The sequence below is a fragment of the Marasmius oreades genome, chromosome 9, assembly GCF_018924745.1.
Source record: "Marasmius oreades isolate 03SP1 chromosome 9, whole genome shotgun sequence".
NCBI classification, from domain to species: Eukaryota; Fungi; Basidiomycota; class Agaricomycetes; order Agaricales; family Marasmiaceae; genus Marasmius; species Marasmius oreades.
The window spans coordinates 2,030,567-2,045,340 of record NC_057331.1 but is presented as its reverse complement, the minus strand read 5'-3'; the positions used below and the strand labels follow the sequence as shown (position 1 = coordinate 2,045,340).

Here is a 14,774-nt window from a genome sequence, read left to right as displayed (position 1 = left end):
ATACATTACACTACATGCCTCAAAACATTTTTGACCCTGAAACACCACCATCCTCGTTCACCCCCCGCTGTACACTCGTCAAAAAGTCACCTGAATATGATGCCCCCCCCCACATTTCTTACTCCCTGCCATTTATGGAGTCCAGTGCTACCATGCATGGCAGGTTGCGGATGACAACACACGTCAACTCCGGATGATAGGAACCTGAACCAAGGGCCACTAGACCACAGCGTACTGCAACGAGATGGGCCCGACTGGACCAAGAAAGAAGATCAAGTAAGAATATCCTACGTTACTACTTCACCGCCGTGTCCAGTCGCCAAGCAGAGACCACATCTTCCGAAAAGGAGGCATCGTTATATGTCCTTCACGCCCAGCGCATCTGGACCCGAATATCTGGGGTGAGGGCGTGGATCAATTCAAGCCGGACCGATTTGTAGGGTTGACAGAGAAAAGGTCAGAATCCGGCCATTCGAGGGAGTTCATTGTGTCCCGGACGGTGTTTCACAGCGAAGGGTATCATGACCTTTGTGGCCTTGTTTCTGCCCAAGTTTGAGATCAAGGTTGCACAAGGAGAGAAGACACCTACGTTGAAGCCCGCTGCAACGATGCTCTTTGGGCTAGAGTTTCCAACTGCCGACATCAAGGGGTGCATTTCACAGAGAGATGGAAATTGTAGACCGAGTAAACCTGCGTCCAGCAAGCCTCCAGCAGAGAAAGCAGTGTAGAGATCTAGAAAGAGCGTCAGAACTCGAAAGTTCTTGGTTCTTAAACGCTTGGATTGTCTCGATACATCCGAGAATATACAGTATCTAGAAAGAATGCTAATGCTTTCAGATGGAAATTGGACAAGATTTCTGAGGATGGACGAGGATGAAGGTGAGACCGAAGACATGAGATCTGAGACATCGCGAAGCCACGGACCCCGGCCCCGTCGTTACTCGAGTACGAGGGTGCAGCCATACGAATACGAATTAACGAGGCAACTGCATAGACTTGCGGCCGACGTATCAAGCAAAACACTGGAAGCCTGCCACGTGCACAGGAGAAAGCAAACAGCTGTAAACAGACGTAACAGCATATGCGATGCAGATGAGGCCTAGATGAGGTGTACTCATGAGGCGGAGTACACCAGCATTCACCAGCTATTGCACACCTATATGGCTTCCACAGGCAGAGCTTTCTCAAGAGCTGTTGAACTTTGGTGGAACACTCAACGCTGTGGGTGCTCGCTACATAAAATACCCGTTGTTTGCAGGTCACGCCTTCTTCACCAGCCACCATCATCAACAGCTTGTCGGCACCCGATTCTCAAAATCGGATATAGACATCAGAGGATGCACATCTTCGAGAACTTCGCCCTGTAATATATAGCGAAAGTTCATGGGCTGTACCCAAATTTCTTCCCCGTACCCCGACAACGGAATGAGCGTCGCTGCTGTGTTTGGCGTGGAATGGATCCTTCAAGGCCTCAGTCGTTTGGGCAACGAATTGCGCAAACTCGAAACAGTTTTCCGTCGAAAATTGGGTCCAACAGTCTCCTGCGACATATGCAGCGAGTCTATCTGGTTAGGTGAAGCTATTTTGTGCTCAGACAGTGCGTATGACTTCCCAGGCGAATCAAGCACGGAAAACTCACCAGCGATTGTAACTCGTTTCAGATGCCCATAACTACTGCATGGATTGCTTAACGCGTACCATCGAGGGAATGCTTCTCGGTGATTTAGCTCTCAAGTACGACGAATCAACCACGAAGCCACTTTGCTGTTTTTGTACTCATGGATTTGCATCGACACTCCCAATGCCATCTCCACTGTTGGAAAGACGATGGGATCAACGTATTATTTCCTCTGAATTGCGAAATCTCGGACTTCCTTTACTCAAATGTGTCCATTGCGGGTACATGGTCATCGACGGCGAAGAAGAGACAAATAACAACAATGCGCCAGAACCTCCAGAACCTCCACCAGAAACACTCTCCTCCTCACTCTGTCGTCGTTTTCTCTCATTCATTGGCGTGGAATCTAACGAAACGGAAGGACCCCCACCACGACAGTTCTTCTGCCCACAATGTAACTGGACGACCTGCTTAGGATGCTCAGTAACGATGCAGCACGTTCCTGCTGGCGTTGATTCCCATCGTTGTAAAACCGAGGATCTTCGACTGGCCATTGAAAGGGCCGTCTCCGATCGCCTCGTGTACACCTGCCCTCGACCCAGCTGCGGTCATACCCTTCTGAAAGACGGAGGGTGCAACCACTGCACGTGTGTGTGTGGGTATGAATACTGTCACCTTTGCCATGGAAATCTAGGTGATGATAGGCAGCTATGGAAGGACCACTATTGTTGTCATTTTACAGACGATCCGTCGGCAAGGGGGGGCGTGAAGAATGGGAAATGTATCCTTTGTGGAAAATGTCGACTATATGAAGATCGCAATGACGAAGAGATACAGAGAAGTATAGAGGAAAGAGTCACAAACGAGTGGAAGCGAAAGCAGTTATGGGACAATGTCAGAGGTTGGTTTGGGTTCGCATGATATTTTTCTACGCTTCTACGCTTCTTCGGGAATCTATGTTGTATTTTAGTGCTACGAATTGCTCTGCTTGGCCAATGAACTATATACAGTATGGATAGGTCGGTTCCTGAGGGGGGCTCGAGGGAAATGAAGAAAACCAGTATAAAACCCATTAAGGCCTCAATAATACGAGTGTCAACGGTATTTGCGAATGGTGAGAGATAAACTAGGATCCAACGACAGCGCTATGAATCGCTTCTTGGACATGAGATCGCCGGCAATACTCAATACTCCATGACCCTCAGCGTGAGATTGTCATTTCATGCAACCGCTTTGCGCTGAGTTCCGTATTGTAGCCTGGTCGTGGAAAATGGTTCAGATCGACGACTTTGACAATCATAAAAATGCTCACTAACTTCAAGTTGACTTCATCTTCATGCCCCCATCACTGACCGTTAGAACCAAACTCCACGACGCAACAATTGAGCTCAACACGCTAAGGGAGTCCTTACAAGGGCACTTCCCATGAGGGCAGCGACAGTCCTTGATGCCGGTTGGCAGGTATGGACGGTATTTTGAGCAGGAGCGTTTACCCAAGGCGAGCTTTACGAAATAAACAAATTTCTAAACACCTATCGACTTGGTTTTTTTATCACTTCTCCATTATTCATCTTCGTACTCGTTTCACTTCCTTGAAACCGGAAGTCGGCCCACATTGCAATCTATTGAGGACCGCGAGTTGAGCTCGATATCCGTGACAGTTTTGGAGCGACCTGAAGTTGGGGCGCTGGTGATAACTCGAGGGTTTTTCGAGCTCGCAAGGTGCTTTAGTGAAGGAAGGTTGAGTAAGACCGGAAGCAAGGGTGTACATGGAAGGACGTACGAGTACGATACGAGATGCCACTATACTATGTAGTACCGCTTGTAGGCTGACGAACTCGATCAGCCGCAAGTTGGAAATCTGGAAGAATACAGCCTTACCTCGCGCCACCTGTCCGTAATTGAGGGGCCTGACATATTTTACTTGAGAGACAAGGAGAGGAGAATGGAATGGTTAGAAACCTCAGGTTGCAGTATGACACCGATGTTTATGGCAGATAAAACTGGAACGAGACTGATCAATCGTTATATCGACCATGGGAAGAGAAACGCATTCACGTAGCATGAACATAAAATATACGACGCCTAGCAAGGGAGTCAATAAGTATGGCTGATCTGACAGAGAGAAATGCCAGGATGTACCATCTCTCCACAGAGTATTCAACAACGGTGATCTTATGGTCTTTGGTATTTTCTTTCTCACCTGTGCAATGCGAAACAATGACAAGGAGAGTGTGACTATTGGAAGGGTTGTCCATCATCGTATGTCCGACTAACAAGTCAAGGTAGGCCTCACCGATCTCGTAGAGAATAGTCAGGAGATATGGAACAATAAAAGCACCTGGAATGTCTCCAAATGTTGCACTACAGAGGTCTACCAACTCCGGAGTTATGAGCGGGTGTACTGTAGATCATCAGCGCCCCATCCACTGTGTTCAAATAAGCCTCAACTCACCCCTACTGGTAGCAACATTTTTCCCGATGATGATTAGAGCAGGGATCGCAAAAAGCTGCAAATGCAATGAGCGGGAAAGAATCGAAGGCTGACAAGGCTCTAAACTTGCCAAAGAAAATATGACGAGGGTCCATAATATCGTCCGACTTCTACCCCATATCACCCATGTTCGAGCGGCAATAATTGCTGCAAATATTCAAAAAATCAACCAGGGGGAGTAAAATGGAAGCGGACAGGATACCCACTTTCGGAGGCGACAATTGGGACAACGCGAACCACTGTTCGACGAAGGGGAATGAGCGAGGGATGCTTCTTAGAGGTAGAGGTACAGATGATCACACCTGTATTCACTCTGTCCAAGTTCAGATCATGTACCTAGGGGTTTTTGAGGAATTTGAAGTCGGGAGGTTTGGAAGGGCCAGCTGGAACGACGTACAGCTGGAATAGCTAAAATGGCCGCCAACAGAGCGCCGTAGCGGGATGCGATGTAAGCTCCGGTACCTATCGAGAGTCGTTTGGATCTCCTCAGATATCTGACCTAAGGAATGGACGCGGAGGTCAAAATTTGTAGGCTGCGAAAGTCAGAAGAACGACGAACTTCGTCGGATACCGTCAAGAGATAGTCGAACAGCTGCGGACATTTTATATTGACGTAGTGTATTCTGGGAAGTTGGGCGCAATTTTGACTCACAAATAGGACTGAACTGGCGACTAGTGGACATTACGCTTCAATGAAATGGACTTCAGATTCCTTGATGTTGTGAACACATACAAAGAATGTTCTGGTCATTCGATGGACGATTAGCACGTAGCAAAGGTAGCAAGAGATTGGGGACGTACATTTCCTAATCTTACATTCTCCACACACTTTTTCAGTTCCTGCAACTGAGAATCCGTCAAAAACTGTTTAGGCTCCATAAGTCACGTCAGTTATGGTTAGGCGGGGGATGGGCGAGGGTTCAACGTTCACCAGGCAGAACAGAAGGTTTCACTACCTCCTTGTATACGCCATGATTGCAGTACTAATCAGGATCTGCACAGGCATCCTTGATCCGCAAGGCTGGCGATGGATGTGATCATGCAAGGAACAGATTATGGATGTGGGGTAGCCCTAGAGAGGGAGGTGTTTGGGGAGACACTTGAAAAAGGTTGGGTTGTCGTTGTTTGGAATGGGCCGAGGGAGGAATACAAATAGGATTAGATGGGTCAGACGCAAAGAGGACTCATCTGAGAGTCGTTTCAGGCGGCGGCCTCGGCGACACCGCAGAACCGGATCGTGATGATCTGCGGGTACCACTGATGGTAGATGCCAACTCCCTCTTACTATGATGTGGGCGTAATTGGTGTCGAGCTCAATATATTAGTTACCATCGAAAGGAAGTGCTTCGTTTCCATGCTCAACAAGTCTTGCCTGCCAGTGAACGTTTGAACAGCGGCTTGCAGAAAATACAAAATCTAACGATCCCAAGCTGAAGTCCACAGTCGACCTGAGCTTTACCACGCCATTCGAAGACAGGAAGGCGTGCGTTTGTTTTGTTACCCCCTGACATGGGTATTTCTGAACGGGTGCTGCGCTTATCTGTAACAAAGGCAAGACAGAAGAAATGAGTATTTGTTCCCGCATTTTCAGCTTGCCGTGTACTGTGTCAAGGGGTCAAAACTAAACAAGCCATCGATGACCGAAAGGCGAGGCAATACATCCGACTCACAGGGCGAAGATTGTAGAGTTGACGTTGAACCAGCCCACTAACTTCTCGAGGAGGACGCGGCCAGCTTAAGTTGCAGGACACGAAGGACTGGGCCTTATTCAAAGATGCCAGAAACCACAATCTGTACTTCTCCGTTAGAGGAACGTCGACGATTGGTATCGCTGCTGCGGCCGACAACCTGACAAACTTGGACGCCGAACCGAAATCACTACCGATTTCGACACAGGCGTGAGTTATTAGAATACTTCTGAAGCATTGACATCTACTCACTGAATGATGAATGTAGACCGAGAATTCAAAGTCCAGGCTTCTTAGAGGTGGTGGAGCTATGTTCCCGAGGACAAAGGCTACTGCCTTGAACGCAGTAAAAGGGCTGAACCCGAAACCCACCCTGGCGTTCTGCGGAAACTCTCAATGGCGGAACTGCCTTTTTCTTATATCAAAATTTCCAGATCCGTACAAGCCAGGTAGAAAGAGATTCATGTGAGTATGATTGATCTATTTGCAGGCAGCACTATCAGTTTAGTCAATGCATGACTTTCGGCTCAGCAGCAATTGCCTCCGTCCCCGTCCACAGCAAGCGTAACGGCGACCGCGTCCTCTCTTTCGCGTTTGAAGAGCTGATTTGGCATGCGCAGACTGGCTCGCCGAAACACTTGGAAGGTATTATCCCGCCATCCGACGTGAGGGCAGAAACAAGAATGTCCCGCCATACTCCGCTCTCCCAAACTTGCAGATCGTCTACCCTGGTGGCGAGCTGGTCCTCCTCGACGGAGGTAGTGAAGTCGTGTTGATTAGCGTTGTGTCAGATCTGTATGTTTCATGTAAGCCGTGAGTTAATTCGACATAAACTACATAACCTTTTGGGTGGCTGCCAAGTTGCTGTGTCGCCACCACTCTCCAACATGCAAAACTTACTTCGAAATTGTCGCCAAACTCGATAAGTATGATATTATTCTTTCCGTTTCCTGGCATCCATCGGGTAACAGATAATGATCTCTTCAGACTTTAGGAAAGGTGTGTTAGCGGTTTTGTCGAGACTATTCAGGAATATCATGAGGAGAGGTATCTAGATAAAACGAATCAGAACTCACGGACTACGAAACCTCAAACTGATCACTGTGGCAACACAATTCTTTCGAGAATCCTCCAGCCCACGCCTTTGACCCATTTCCTTCCGGATTTGGGCCCAGTAGAATGGCAGTGTGGGGCAGTGTCGAGTGGTTCGGGACGTTCAGGACCACTTCTGCTCGTCAATGCTGGGGTTGTACGGTCTGCGGTGTTTTTCCTGCTGGAAACATGCCAATTTGCTCCATTCAGTGAGGAACTTCGTGTGGTTGTTCTTCTTTTCAGTTTCCTCATAGTGGCCGAGCTAAAGAACCACCGAACTAAAGCCTAAGCTACGCGAAGGGCGCTCTCGAGAGTCCTGCCTCTTGAAAATTGCTTGAAGAATCGGGTGTATGAAGGAGTGTTGGATGAAATGACCCGGAGGTTCTACAAGCCTCTAATGAGGTTCGTAGTTCCTGAACCCTACTGAGAGACAGTGAAATAGGGAGATCAGTGGATAGTACTCACCCTACGGGTAAAATTCCAAAATTCCAACCGCGTGTTTCCTGGCACGAGTTGCTTCTGGAACAGCCCTCAAACAGATTCATGAAGCATCGGAGTAGGAAATCGGGGACTCCAAATTTGAAATTCGCGCTTGTTTGTCATCGTGGCTAATCATTTCCAACGGCCAACCCTTCTTGACCCGCTACCACGACCGACCATGGTCACAATGGCGACCATGGCTTGCTTTTCGACGTCCACATCACTTTTTCAGTTGTGTCAGCCTCAATCTTGACTTTGCCAGACATATTCTTGCAGTTATAGTCGCTTGCTGGCGGTCCTCGACATGTTGACCTGGCTCACTTCCACGGCCACTGCAGAGCAACGGCCATGGATATCCGCAGATGCACCCTCGATCCCTAGGACGGGATGATTCACCTTCCGGGGCTTCTTTATTAGCCATACGTATGTCGGAGGGCCCCGTCGTCAGACCATGTCCGACACACGAATCGTTCGTAATCCTATGGGCATGGAAAGGCCCATACAAGCTCGTAGTTCTCACCTCGGGGGATAACTATTTTCGTAAAGAGACGAGAGTTTGAAAATCCTTGGATAGGAGGATATTGGTGCGTCGGTCGCTCCTCCCTTGTCGATATTCTCAGTCCGACCTAGTTCTTATAGTCACACAGCTTGTCTTGAAGAATTCTTGGTATTCAGGTTCAGCCTTCACGAGTCTGTCGCAGATGTCTTCTGGCCTGATTCGAGATAGGATAAGTTTGAATCTTCGATGCTGGCTCTTGTAAGGGTCTTGCGGGCCTTGATTTTGCAGGCCATTCAGTGGATCTTGTTCACACATGCACATGCTGGCACACATTCGGAGCTGCTCTATGAACATCGTGTTCGTGTTGGTATCAGTAAGAAAAGCAAAGTGAGTGAGTCATTCATCGTCCCGTTCCACGTGCTGAGATTAGCGCCCTGTCAGTGCCGGGGACCGATGAGTGGGCATTCGTATCAGGTTGTGTCGCCTTGCCAGTCGACCCACATAGTCCAATGAGGTTCTGGTATTCGGAAATTGAAGCAGAGGAGACGGTTTGAACATCAAAATCTCAGAAGCCACCCAGAACCAGGATAGCACAACTCTTAGTTGTCGTTTCGATAGCGGGCGACAGGTAAAGTGGTATTGCTGCTCCAAGCCATCATTTCTATCCACGTACAGAATGAAAGTTCGAACACCGGTCCTCTCCGGAAGGTAATCGTTGGAAGTTGACGGGCGACAAGGGATGGCAGAACGAACGGAGGGCTGCATTTGGGACGGGTCAGGTTCGAGCATTATGCCAGAGGATGAGATGCATGCATATCAACAGGTCAAGAAGAACCACCCGTGGAGTCCCTGTCGATCTTGTGCAAAGAGGAGGTCAAGGAAGTCGGAGAGTGCTTGGATTTAGTGAAAGTCGCTTTTTTGCGTCGCGCGGGATGGGTGTCACGTCGAGGTGTGTTTGTGTTTTCAAGCATATTGGTCGATATTCGATCCTAATGCAGCAAGTCTGGTCTTTAAGCATTCATTCTCTACCTACGCAACATGGTCGACAAGAACGAATTCTTTTGGCGGAAGGCAATGACTTTATCCCTCGGAGCACAGTTCACCAATTATGTTGAATACTAAATGTAGACAGACCCTGACAGTGTCACGATTTCAAAATCTTCTTGTCCTGCTCTCAATTGACAATTCTCGACGACTTCTACCTTCCCTCGTTTTGCATCGCTTGTTCCTGTACATTGGCGATGAACCCTTCTAACCGCCGAATAGAACACTCTTTAGCGTCTCGCCGCGCTCGCTTCCACCCGTACCGTCGACCAGTCTTTCCCCACCAAGATCAGAGCATGCCCGTGTGTTCCATTTTTTCGGTCTTCTTGAAGGAGGTCATCAGCTGATGTACATTTACTCCGTAGTACAAACCGCGCATTGAAGACGATACTTTGATTTACCTCGCGTTTGATGCAAGTCGACATTGAGAAAAATGAAAATATTGATTATGTCGTTGACGTTCATCAACAGGTACCAAATCTTTCCACACAAACCCCAAAAGACGTTCCTCTGGAAGCTGAAGACCGTTTCAATGATCGCAATGAGGGTGGACTGGGGCGTTGGGTTCGTCTTCCTATCGTTTCCTCTTTACATGATATCTAACGGAACGTATGTCCAGGACTTGGGCCTCGCTGTTTTCATTCTACTCGTCTTGCGGCGTCTTTTGATGCTTGTTCTACTACAACCAAGAAGAGATGATGATGGGGTTTGAGGTGCTGTTTTTCTTTCTACGACTTGATTGAAAGCAACTTTCTGATGTTGCTACCATTATAGTGCTGTCCTGCCATTCTTCTTCGTCGCTCTCTTTGAAGTAGAATGTACGTTGGATGAACCTTCGTTGAATTTTTTTGAAACATCTGGTCGCTCGCGTATTTGACCAAATCGACCAGCTTGCTACACATATCCCGGATTTCGCTCTGCTCTCATGGTTTGGAGATTTTTGCCAATGCTTCCTACTATCTCATATTCAGCTCTAATCTAGTTGCTACTCTCCGCATATGACGGACATATAACTATTGTAAATATGTATATACCCCAGCCTTGCAGTCAGAAATCAACACTTATAAGAAAAGGCCAAGTTCGGTTGGAAATAGCTAAGTTTGAAGCCGAGTTGAAATACAGATGTTGGTTGTTGTGAGCGTTGACGAGCTCTGGAGACTCAATGAGCCAGCCTGCCAGTACAACATTGAGTGGTGGTGTCTTTGAGAGAGCCTTCCGGGTGTCATATTAGTGTCATGGAGTATGTGGCGTCAAGTGGCAGGTGGTGTCAAGGGAGGGAAAGAATTCACTCGTGCCATTCGGATCCTGCGATTCCTCCTCGGTGGGGTTGTCCGGAGGGTTAATGGTTAAGGTTTTGAAGCTGGTTTGTGGTATTTTGTCGTCGTCGGGGAACGGATGGCCTTCTGGGTTGAGGAGAGACGAAGGGCGCGCAGTACTAAAATTGTCACTGTAACATGATGAGATATCAATATATCGATTTTGGAACATAACGGCTGTCAGTGACAGTACTACTTAAGGAGGTGGGAGTTTGTGGGGGAACGGTAAGCGAAACCGCCCTGCAGCTTTGACCTGCTTTGACTCACCCACACACGTGGTGTCCGCTCAAGTTCAACGGTTGCTTCGACCACTCTGGCTCTTGGTCCTCTGCCGCAGACATGTCTTGGCAACGCGAGTTGAATGGTGACGGGAGGGTCAGGTGACAGGGAATAGCTGAACGGAGCTGAGGATAAACATCAAACCCGAAGTCGCCGACACAGGATCAAGTGAAAGTATCGCTAAACCACCTATGCAAAAAGTGGGTATCCTGCATTATCCATGAATTCCTGGTATGTTCCGAAAAAAAAAATCAATCTATGGTACAAGTTGCAGGCGCGGGTTGAACAGAAAATATCCATGGATCCAAGATTTTCAAAAGTAAACAAACATCCAAATGTATACAAAAAACAATGAACACGATAGCGAAAAACGTGCAAAGCAAGCTCGAAAACTTTTCCCACTCATTCTCATTCAACTTAACCCCTGAGGCCCACGGTTCGCCCATTGCTTAAAAACTCCTTAACAGCCAAAGGCGCATCCTCCATAAGCCTACTCTCGGGCTCCCAAGTGGCATCTTCATCCCCATATCCTTCCCAAAAAACAAGGAACTCCCTTTGACGACCGTTCTTACGGATTCGCATATCACCAATCCGCTCAATAACATATTGTTCTTCGGTGTACGCCCTAAATGCTTCCTCACCGCTGGTGGTGGAAAGGAGAGTGGCTTCTGGTATCCAGGTTGGGTTGCGACTGGATTTATGGCGGACGAGGTATTTGATGACAGAACTAGAACCCGGGTTAGCTGAGCTTGGTTGGTGTTCTAGGACCTCTTCGATCTCTGAAACCGCCGAGAGTTTTTTAAGAGCGATTCGGCTGCTTCTCAGGACAGGGATGGAGAGGACTTCCGTCACGGAAGTCCTCTCATCTGGGTTCTTCATCTCCACGTCGCCGTCACCCTCGACATCACTGACTTCGGTGAGCGTGTCACGTGAAGAGCTTTGACTACGAGAGGCAGAAGAAGCGACGACTGTGTCAAGAGATGCAGGTGAGGGGAAGGATGAAACCAGAGATGATGTTTCGAAATCAGAGTCGTCTTCGGCATTTTCCTCCTCTGCCTCAGCTCGATTCGCGTTACCCATCCCATCAGGTCTAATTCGAACCAACTTCCTCCTAGGGTCCCCCCAAGCTTTGGGAATGGCCACAGGTGGCAACGTTCTCCCTTCGACATATTTATACGTTCTCCTCAAATTCATCCGTTTCGCACGCATCTCCGGATGGAGTAGACGCGCGTATTTGTCCACCTCACATATGGAATGTTCAATATCCGCCAGTTGGAGCGGAATTCCGGCTGATCTTGGACTGTCGGAGCCTAACTGCATAAACGTCGAATCCAGGCCTAGCCGTTTGAAATGTTCGTCCTGGGTGTCTGCCATCCACCGGATGATGCCTACATATATCATAGGATCGAGGTATTTGGCGCGGTTAAGAGACCCTTTGGCGAAAAGCTTGTGGAGGCCGGAGACACAACCAATTCCCGCTACAACAAAGTCCATGTTGGAGAACCTGGATAGGAGGGAAGAATAGGAGAGGTTCACGAGGAGTTGATAAGCGGTGAAGTCTCCCATTCCACGAAAGGATTTGAGAAAGTCGAATATGTCTTCCATATATTCCGCAGTTTGGATACAGTTCAGAAGCACGTCGTCTTTCATGAACGCTTCGAGACTTTCGAGATGGTGGCAAAAATTTTCTTTGGATGATTTGCCACATTGGCCGGTGGGTTTGATGAAAGCACCGGTGTATAGGGAGATACCTCGTTGGAAAGCAGAGCGGAAGATGGATTCGTAGGCACGACGGTTGTAGGATTTCCAGGTAGGTTGCTGGTCCTCGTCGTCGCCCAAGGAGGATTGGATGAGTTCGTAGGTAGAGATTTTGGTGAAAATGTCGTATAAAAGGATTCGAAAGAGTACTTCGCGTGGGTCTTGGGAGCCTTTTTGGATGATTTGGGTAATGAGGAATTGGCAGCCACGGTCCAAGACGCGATAAGGCATGCAAAAGTAGCCTTGAGTTAAGTGGCGGTCACTAGTCCATGGATGAGGGAGACCAGCGCGTCGTCTGTCGTCCATTGCTTTCCTCTCTGCGCACCATCTCCAAAACGTATCAAATAATTTGGTTGGCTGAAGTTCTATTCCATTGACTATGATCGTAGAGGGCTGTTTGGTTGTACGAGTGGGTGGCATAAAGATAAAAACGTGAAACTTTAGGCTTTAATGCTTTGTTGATCCGCGTGGGTACACGTACACGTGGCTACCGTAACGCCTACTAACGCCCCCATTGACCCATATTGCCACTGATATCAGTCCCATCCCAATCGAACTGTCCTCCCATCTGCATCCCATTCTGAAGCATCTGCATCCCAGGCACCATCCCCCCCGGTACTCCCATCCCTCCCATATTCCCCATGTTCATGTTCATGTTCATATTCATTCCACCCATACCAGCCCATCCTGCCATCATGGCTTCCATTGGATTCATACCACCTATATTTCCCATATTCATATTCATCCCATTCATACCCATACCCAACCCAAACGGTTGTACTTGTCCCATTCCCATCATCAGCTGGTTCGGTACACCACCCCGATTAACGTTGTTAAATCGTGGTGCTATGGGTCCTTGATTGTTCATATTCATTCCCATTTGTACGTTTCCACCAGAACTGCCTCCTGGTGTACCTACAACGGAACCGGGGCCAGGCGTAGACGCGGAGGCGGTCGTAGACCCAGGTCTAAACGGTGATTTAGGCCTCAACGCGTCGATATCAGATGTAAGTGGTACGACTGGTTTTCCCCCATTGGCCAGGGATTTTATCCCGGTTTCCCAGGTTTCCCGGATGAAAGGCGTAAGCTCACCGCCTTCTTCGCCTGGTACGAAGTACTTTATGGGTGTGTTTGAGTCTGTATGGATGTCAATTTCTGGGGTTGAGTAAGAATCGGAGGGTTGTTGGTGTTGCAGTGCCTTGAGCTCCTCTTCCTCAACCTCACTCAACACTGTCACCCAACCCCGACGAAGAGAGGAAGTAGCACGGCCGAAAAGTTCTAAACGACGGGTGCCGAGGCAGAAGTTTTCAATGAGGGTGTACATTTCTGGGGGTTTGAGGGTGGGGTCGGTAGGGTCGCCTTCCCATAAAATGACATCGGTATCTAAAAGAATGTCGTTATACATGTGCGTGAAGATTTGTAGATCCAATACGTACCGACATTACAGTGGACAAACCAACTGTCTGTAGACCGGCGAACGGTTCCTCGAATTCCGATCAGACAGTGTTGTTTCGTTCGTACGAGGAGTGAGGTTGTTGGTGGGTCTGTCTGAGAGAAACCGTGTCAAGATAAATTATTCAACTTGAATCGAAAGAACTACCCACCCCGGGACCGTGATCCGCTCTCCCCTTATTCGTTCTAACCCAGACGACATCTTCACACCTCCTATACCCCCATTTTCCCAGTATATCTCTACCTCGTTCCAACCCATCGCAAGTGCCACTTCCGACCCAGAGAAAGATAAAGCTAGGGTCAGCCGCGAGTTGTGGAATGGGGAGAGATTGGAGGGTGTCCCATGTGAAGGAAGAGGAGAAAGGAGGGTCGAGGAGGATCACGTCGAATTTGCAAGAGGGAAGGGTGGAAGAGGTAAGGATAGAGGAGATTTCAGAAAAAGGTAGGTAGGTGGGCTGAAGAGAGTGTGAGCGGACAGCAGTTTTCTTGAGAGTGAGGAGACGGTGTTGTTTAGGGTATCTAATGTGTAACAGTTGGTGAGAATGATGAGCTTCCAAAAGAATTTGAGTTGACACTCACTCCTCAAACCTCTTCTCTACTTCGGCTCCCAATACATAATTCTGTGGCCATTCTCCAGAGTCGACGTAGTGTTGTGAATAGTCGTTGCGAATGGTCTCTTCTTCGGGAACGTAGTTTTTGTAGTGGGCTGAACGGGCGCGTTTGGATGGTGGGAGGTCTGCGCGGTCTTGTCTCTGTCTGTTTCGATCTGCTCTGGGTTCTGTAGGAGATATTGGCGGTGATGAATTTGAGTGGGATGGTGAAGGCGAACGTGGGGGTGAAGGAATGAAGGGAAGGTTGATCAAATCATTTAGTTCGCTGGCATCGGAATGTAAATTCTGAAGGAGACGACGATGAGTTCTTTGAGATTGGCGAATACGAGAAATGAGAGCTGAGTGAACGGATAGGATGTCGTTCGCTGAGCTGATGAGTTCTGTTGACATCTTTCCTCTACATGGCGTATGTAACGCGTTACGCGGCCTAGGGGTGACCAACT

The 14,774-nt window shown here is 48.4% G+C and overlaps 5 protein-coding genes across 5 annotated transcripts; 2 read left to right on the top strand and 3 right to left on the bottom strand.

The window, feature by feature from the left end:
* The first annotated feature begins 1,114 nt into the window (after positions 1 to 1,114).
* E1B28_013542 (uncharacterized protein) lies at positions 1,115 to 2,719 on the top strand. The gene is made up of 2 exons (XM_043158705.1): positions 1,115 to 1,597; positions 1,662 to 2,719. Exons 1-2 carry the CDS (start codon positions 1,384 to 1,386, stop codon positions 2,537 to 2,539), a joined length of 1,092 nt encoding a protein of 363 aa, XP_043004059.1. The 5' UTR covers positions 1,115 to 1,383; the 3' UTR covers positions 2,540 to 2,719.
* Positions 2,720 to 3,083: 364 nt separating this feature from the next.
* Positions 3,084 to 5,323, bottom strand: E1B28_013541 (uncharacterized protein). The gene is made up of 14 exons (XM_043158704.1): positions 4,914 to 5,323; positions 4,846 to 4,855; positions 4,672 to 4,784; positions 4,510 to 4,611; positions 4,415 to 4,448; positions 4,319 to 4,351; positions 4,183 to 4,259; positions 4,074 to 4,128; positions 3,761 to 4,022; positions 3,677 to 3,703; positions 3,581 to 3,621; positions 3,500 to 3,528; positions 3,402 to 3,447; positions 3,084 to 3,343 (listed from the first exon to the last, which is right to left on the bottom strand). Exons 1-11 carry the CDS (start codon positions 4,989 to 4,991, stop codon positions 3,582 to 3,584), a joined length of 831 nt encoding a protein of 276 aa, XP_043004058.1. The 5' UTR covers positions 4,992 to 5,323; the 3' UTR covers positions 3,084 to 3,343; positions 3,402 to 3,447; positions 3,500 to 3,528; position 3,581.
* Positions 5,324 to 9,112: 3,789 nt separating this feature from the next.
* On the top strand, positions 9,113 to 9,627 carry E1B28_013540 (uncharacterized protein; the record flags this gene model as incomplete). The annotated part of the gene is made up of 4 exons (XM_043158703.1): positions 9,113 to 9,217; positions 9,281 to 9,328; positions 9,387 to 9,479; positions 9,535 to 9,627. 4 exons carry the CDS (start codon positions 9,113 to 9,115, stop codon positions 9,625 to 9,627), a joined length of 339 nt encoding a protein of 112 aa, XP_043004057.1.
* A 1,075-nt stretch (positions 9,628 to 10,702) lies between these two features.
* Positions 10,703 to 12,700, bottom strand: E1B28_013539 (uncharacterized protein). The gene has a single exon (XM_043158702.1). It carries the CDS (start codon positions 12,686 to 12,688, stop codon positions 10,928 to 10,930), a length of 1,761 nt encoding a protein of 586 aa, XP_043004056.1. The 5' UTR covers positions 12,689 to 12,700; the 3' UTR covers positions 10,703 to 10,927.
* A 70-nt stretch (positions 12,701 to 12,770) lies between these two features.
* Positions 12,771 to 14,721, bottom strand: E1B28_013538 (uncharacterized protein; the record flags this gene model as incomplete). Its single annotated transcript, XM_043158701.1, has 4 exons — positions 12,771 to 13,651; positions 13,705 to 13,816; positions 13,873 to 14,239; positions 14,300 to 14,721. 4 exons carry the CDS (start codon positions 14,719 to 14,721, stop codon positions 12,771 to 12,773), a joined length of 1,782 nt encoding a protein of 593 aa, XP_043004055.1.
* Positions 14,722 to 14,774: the final 53 nt, after the last annotated feature.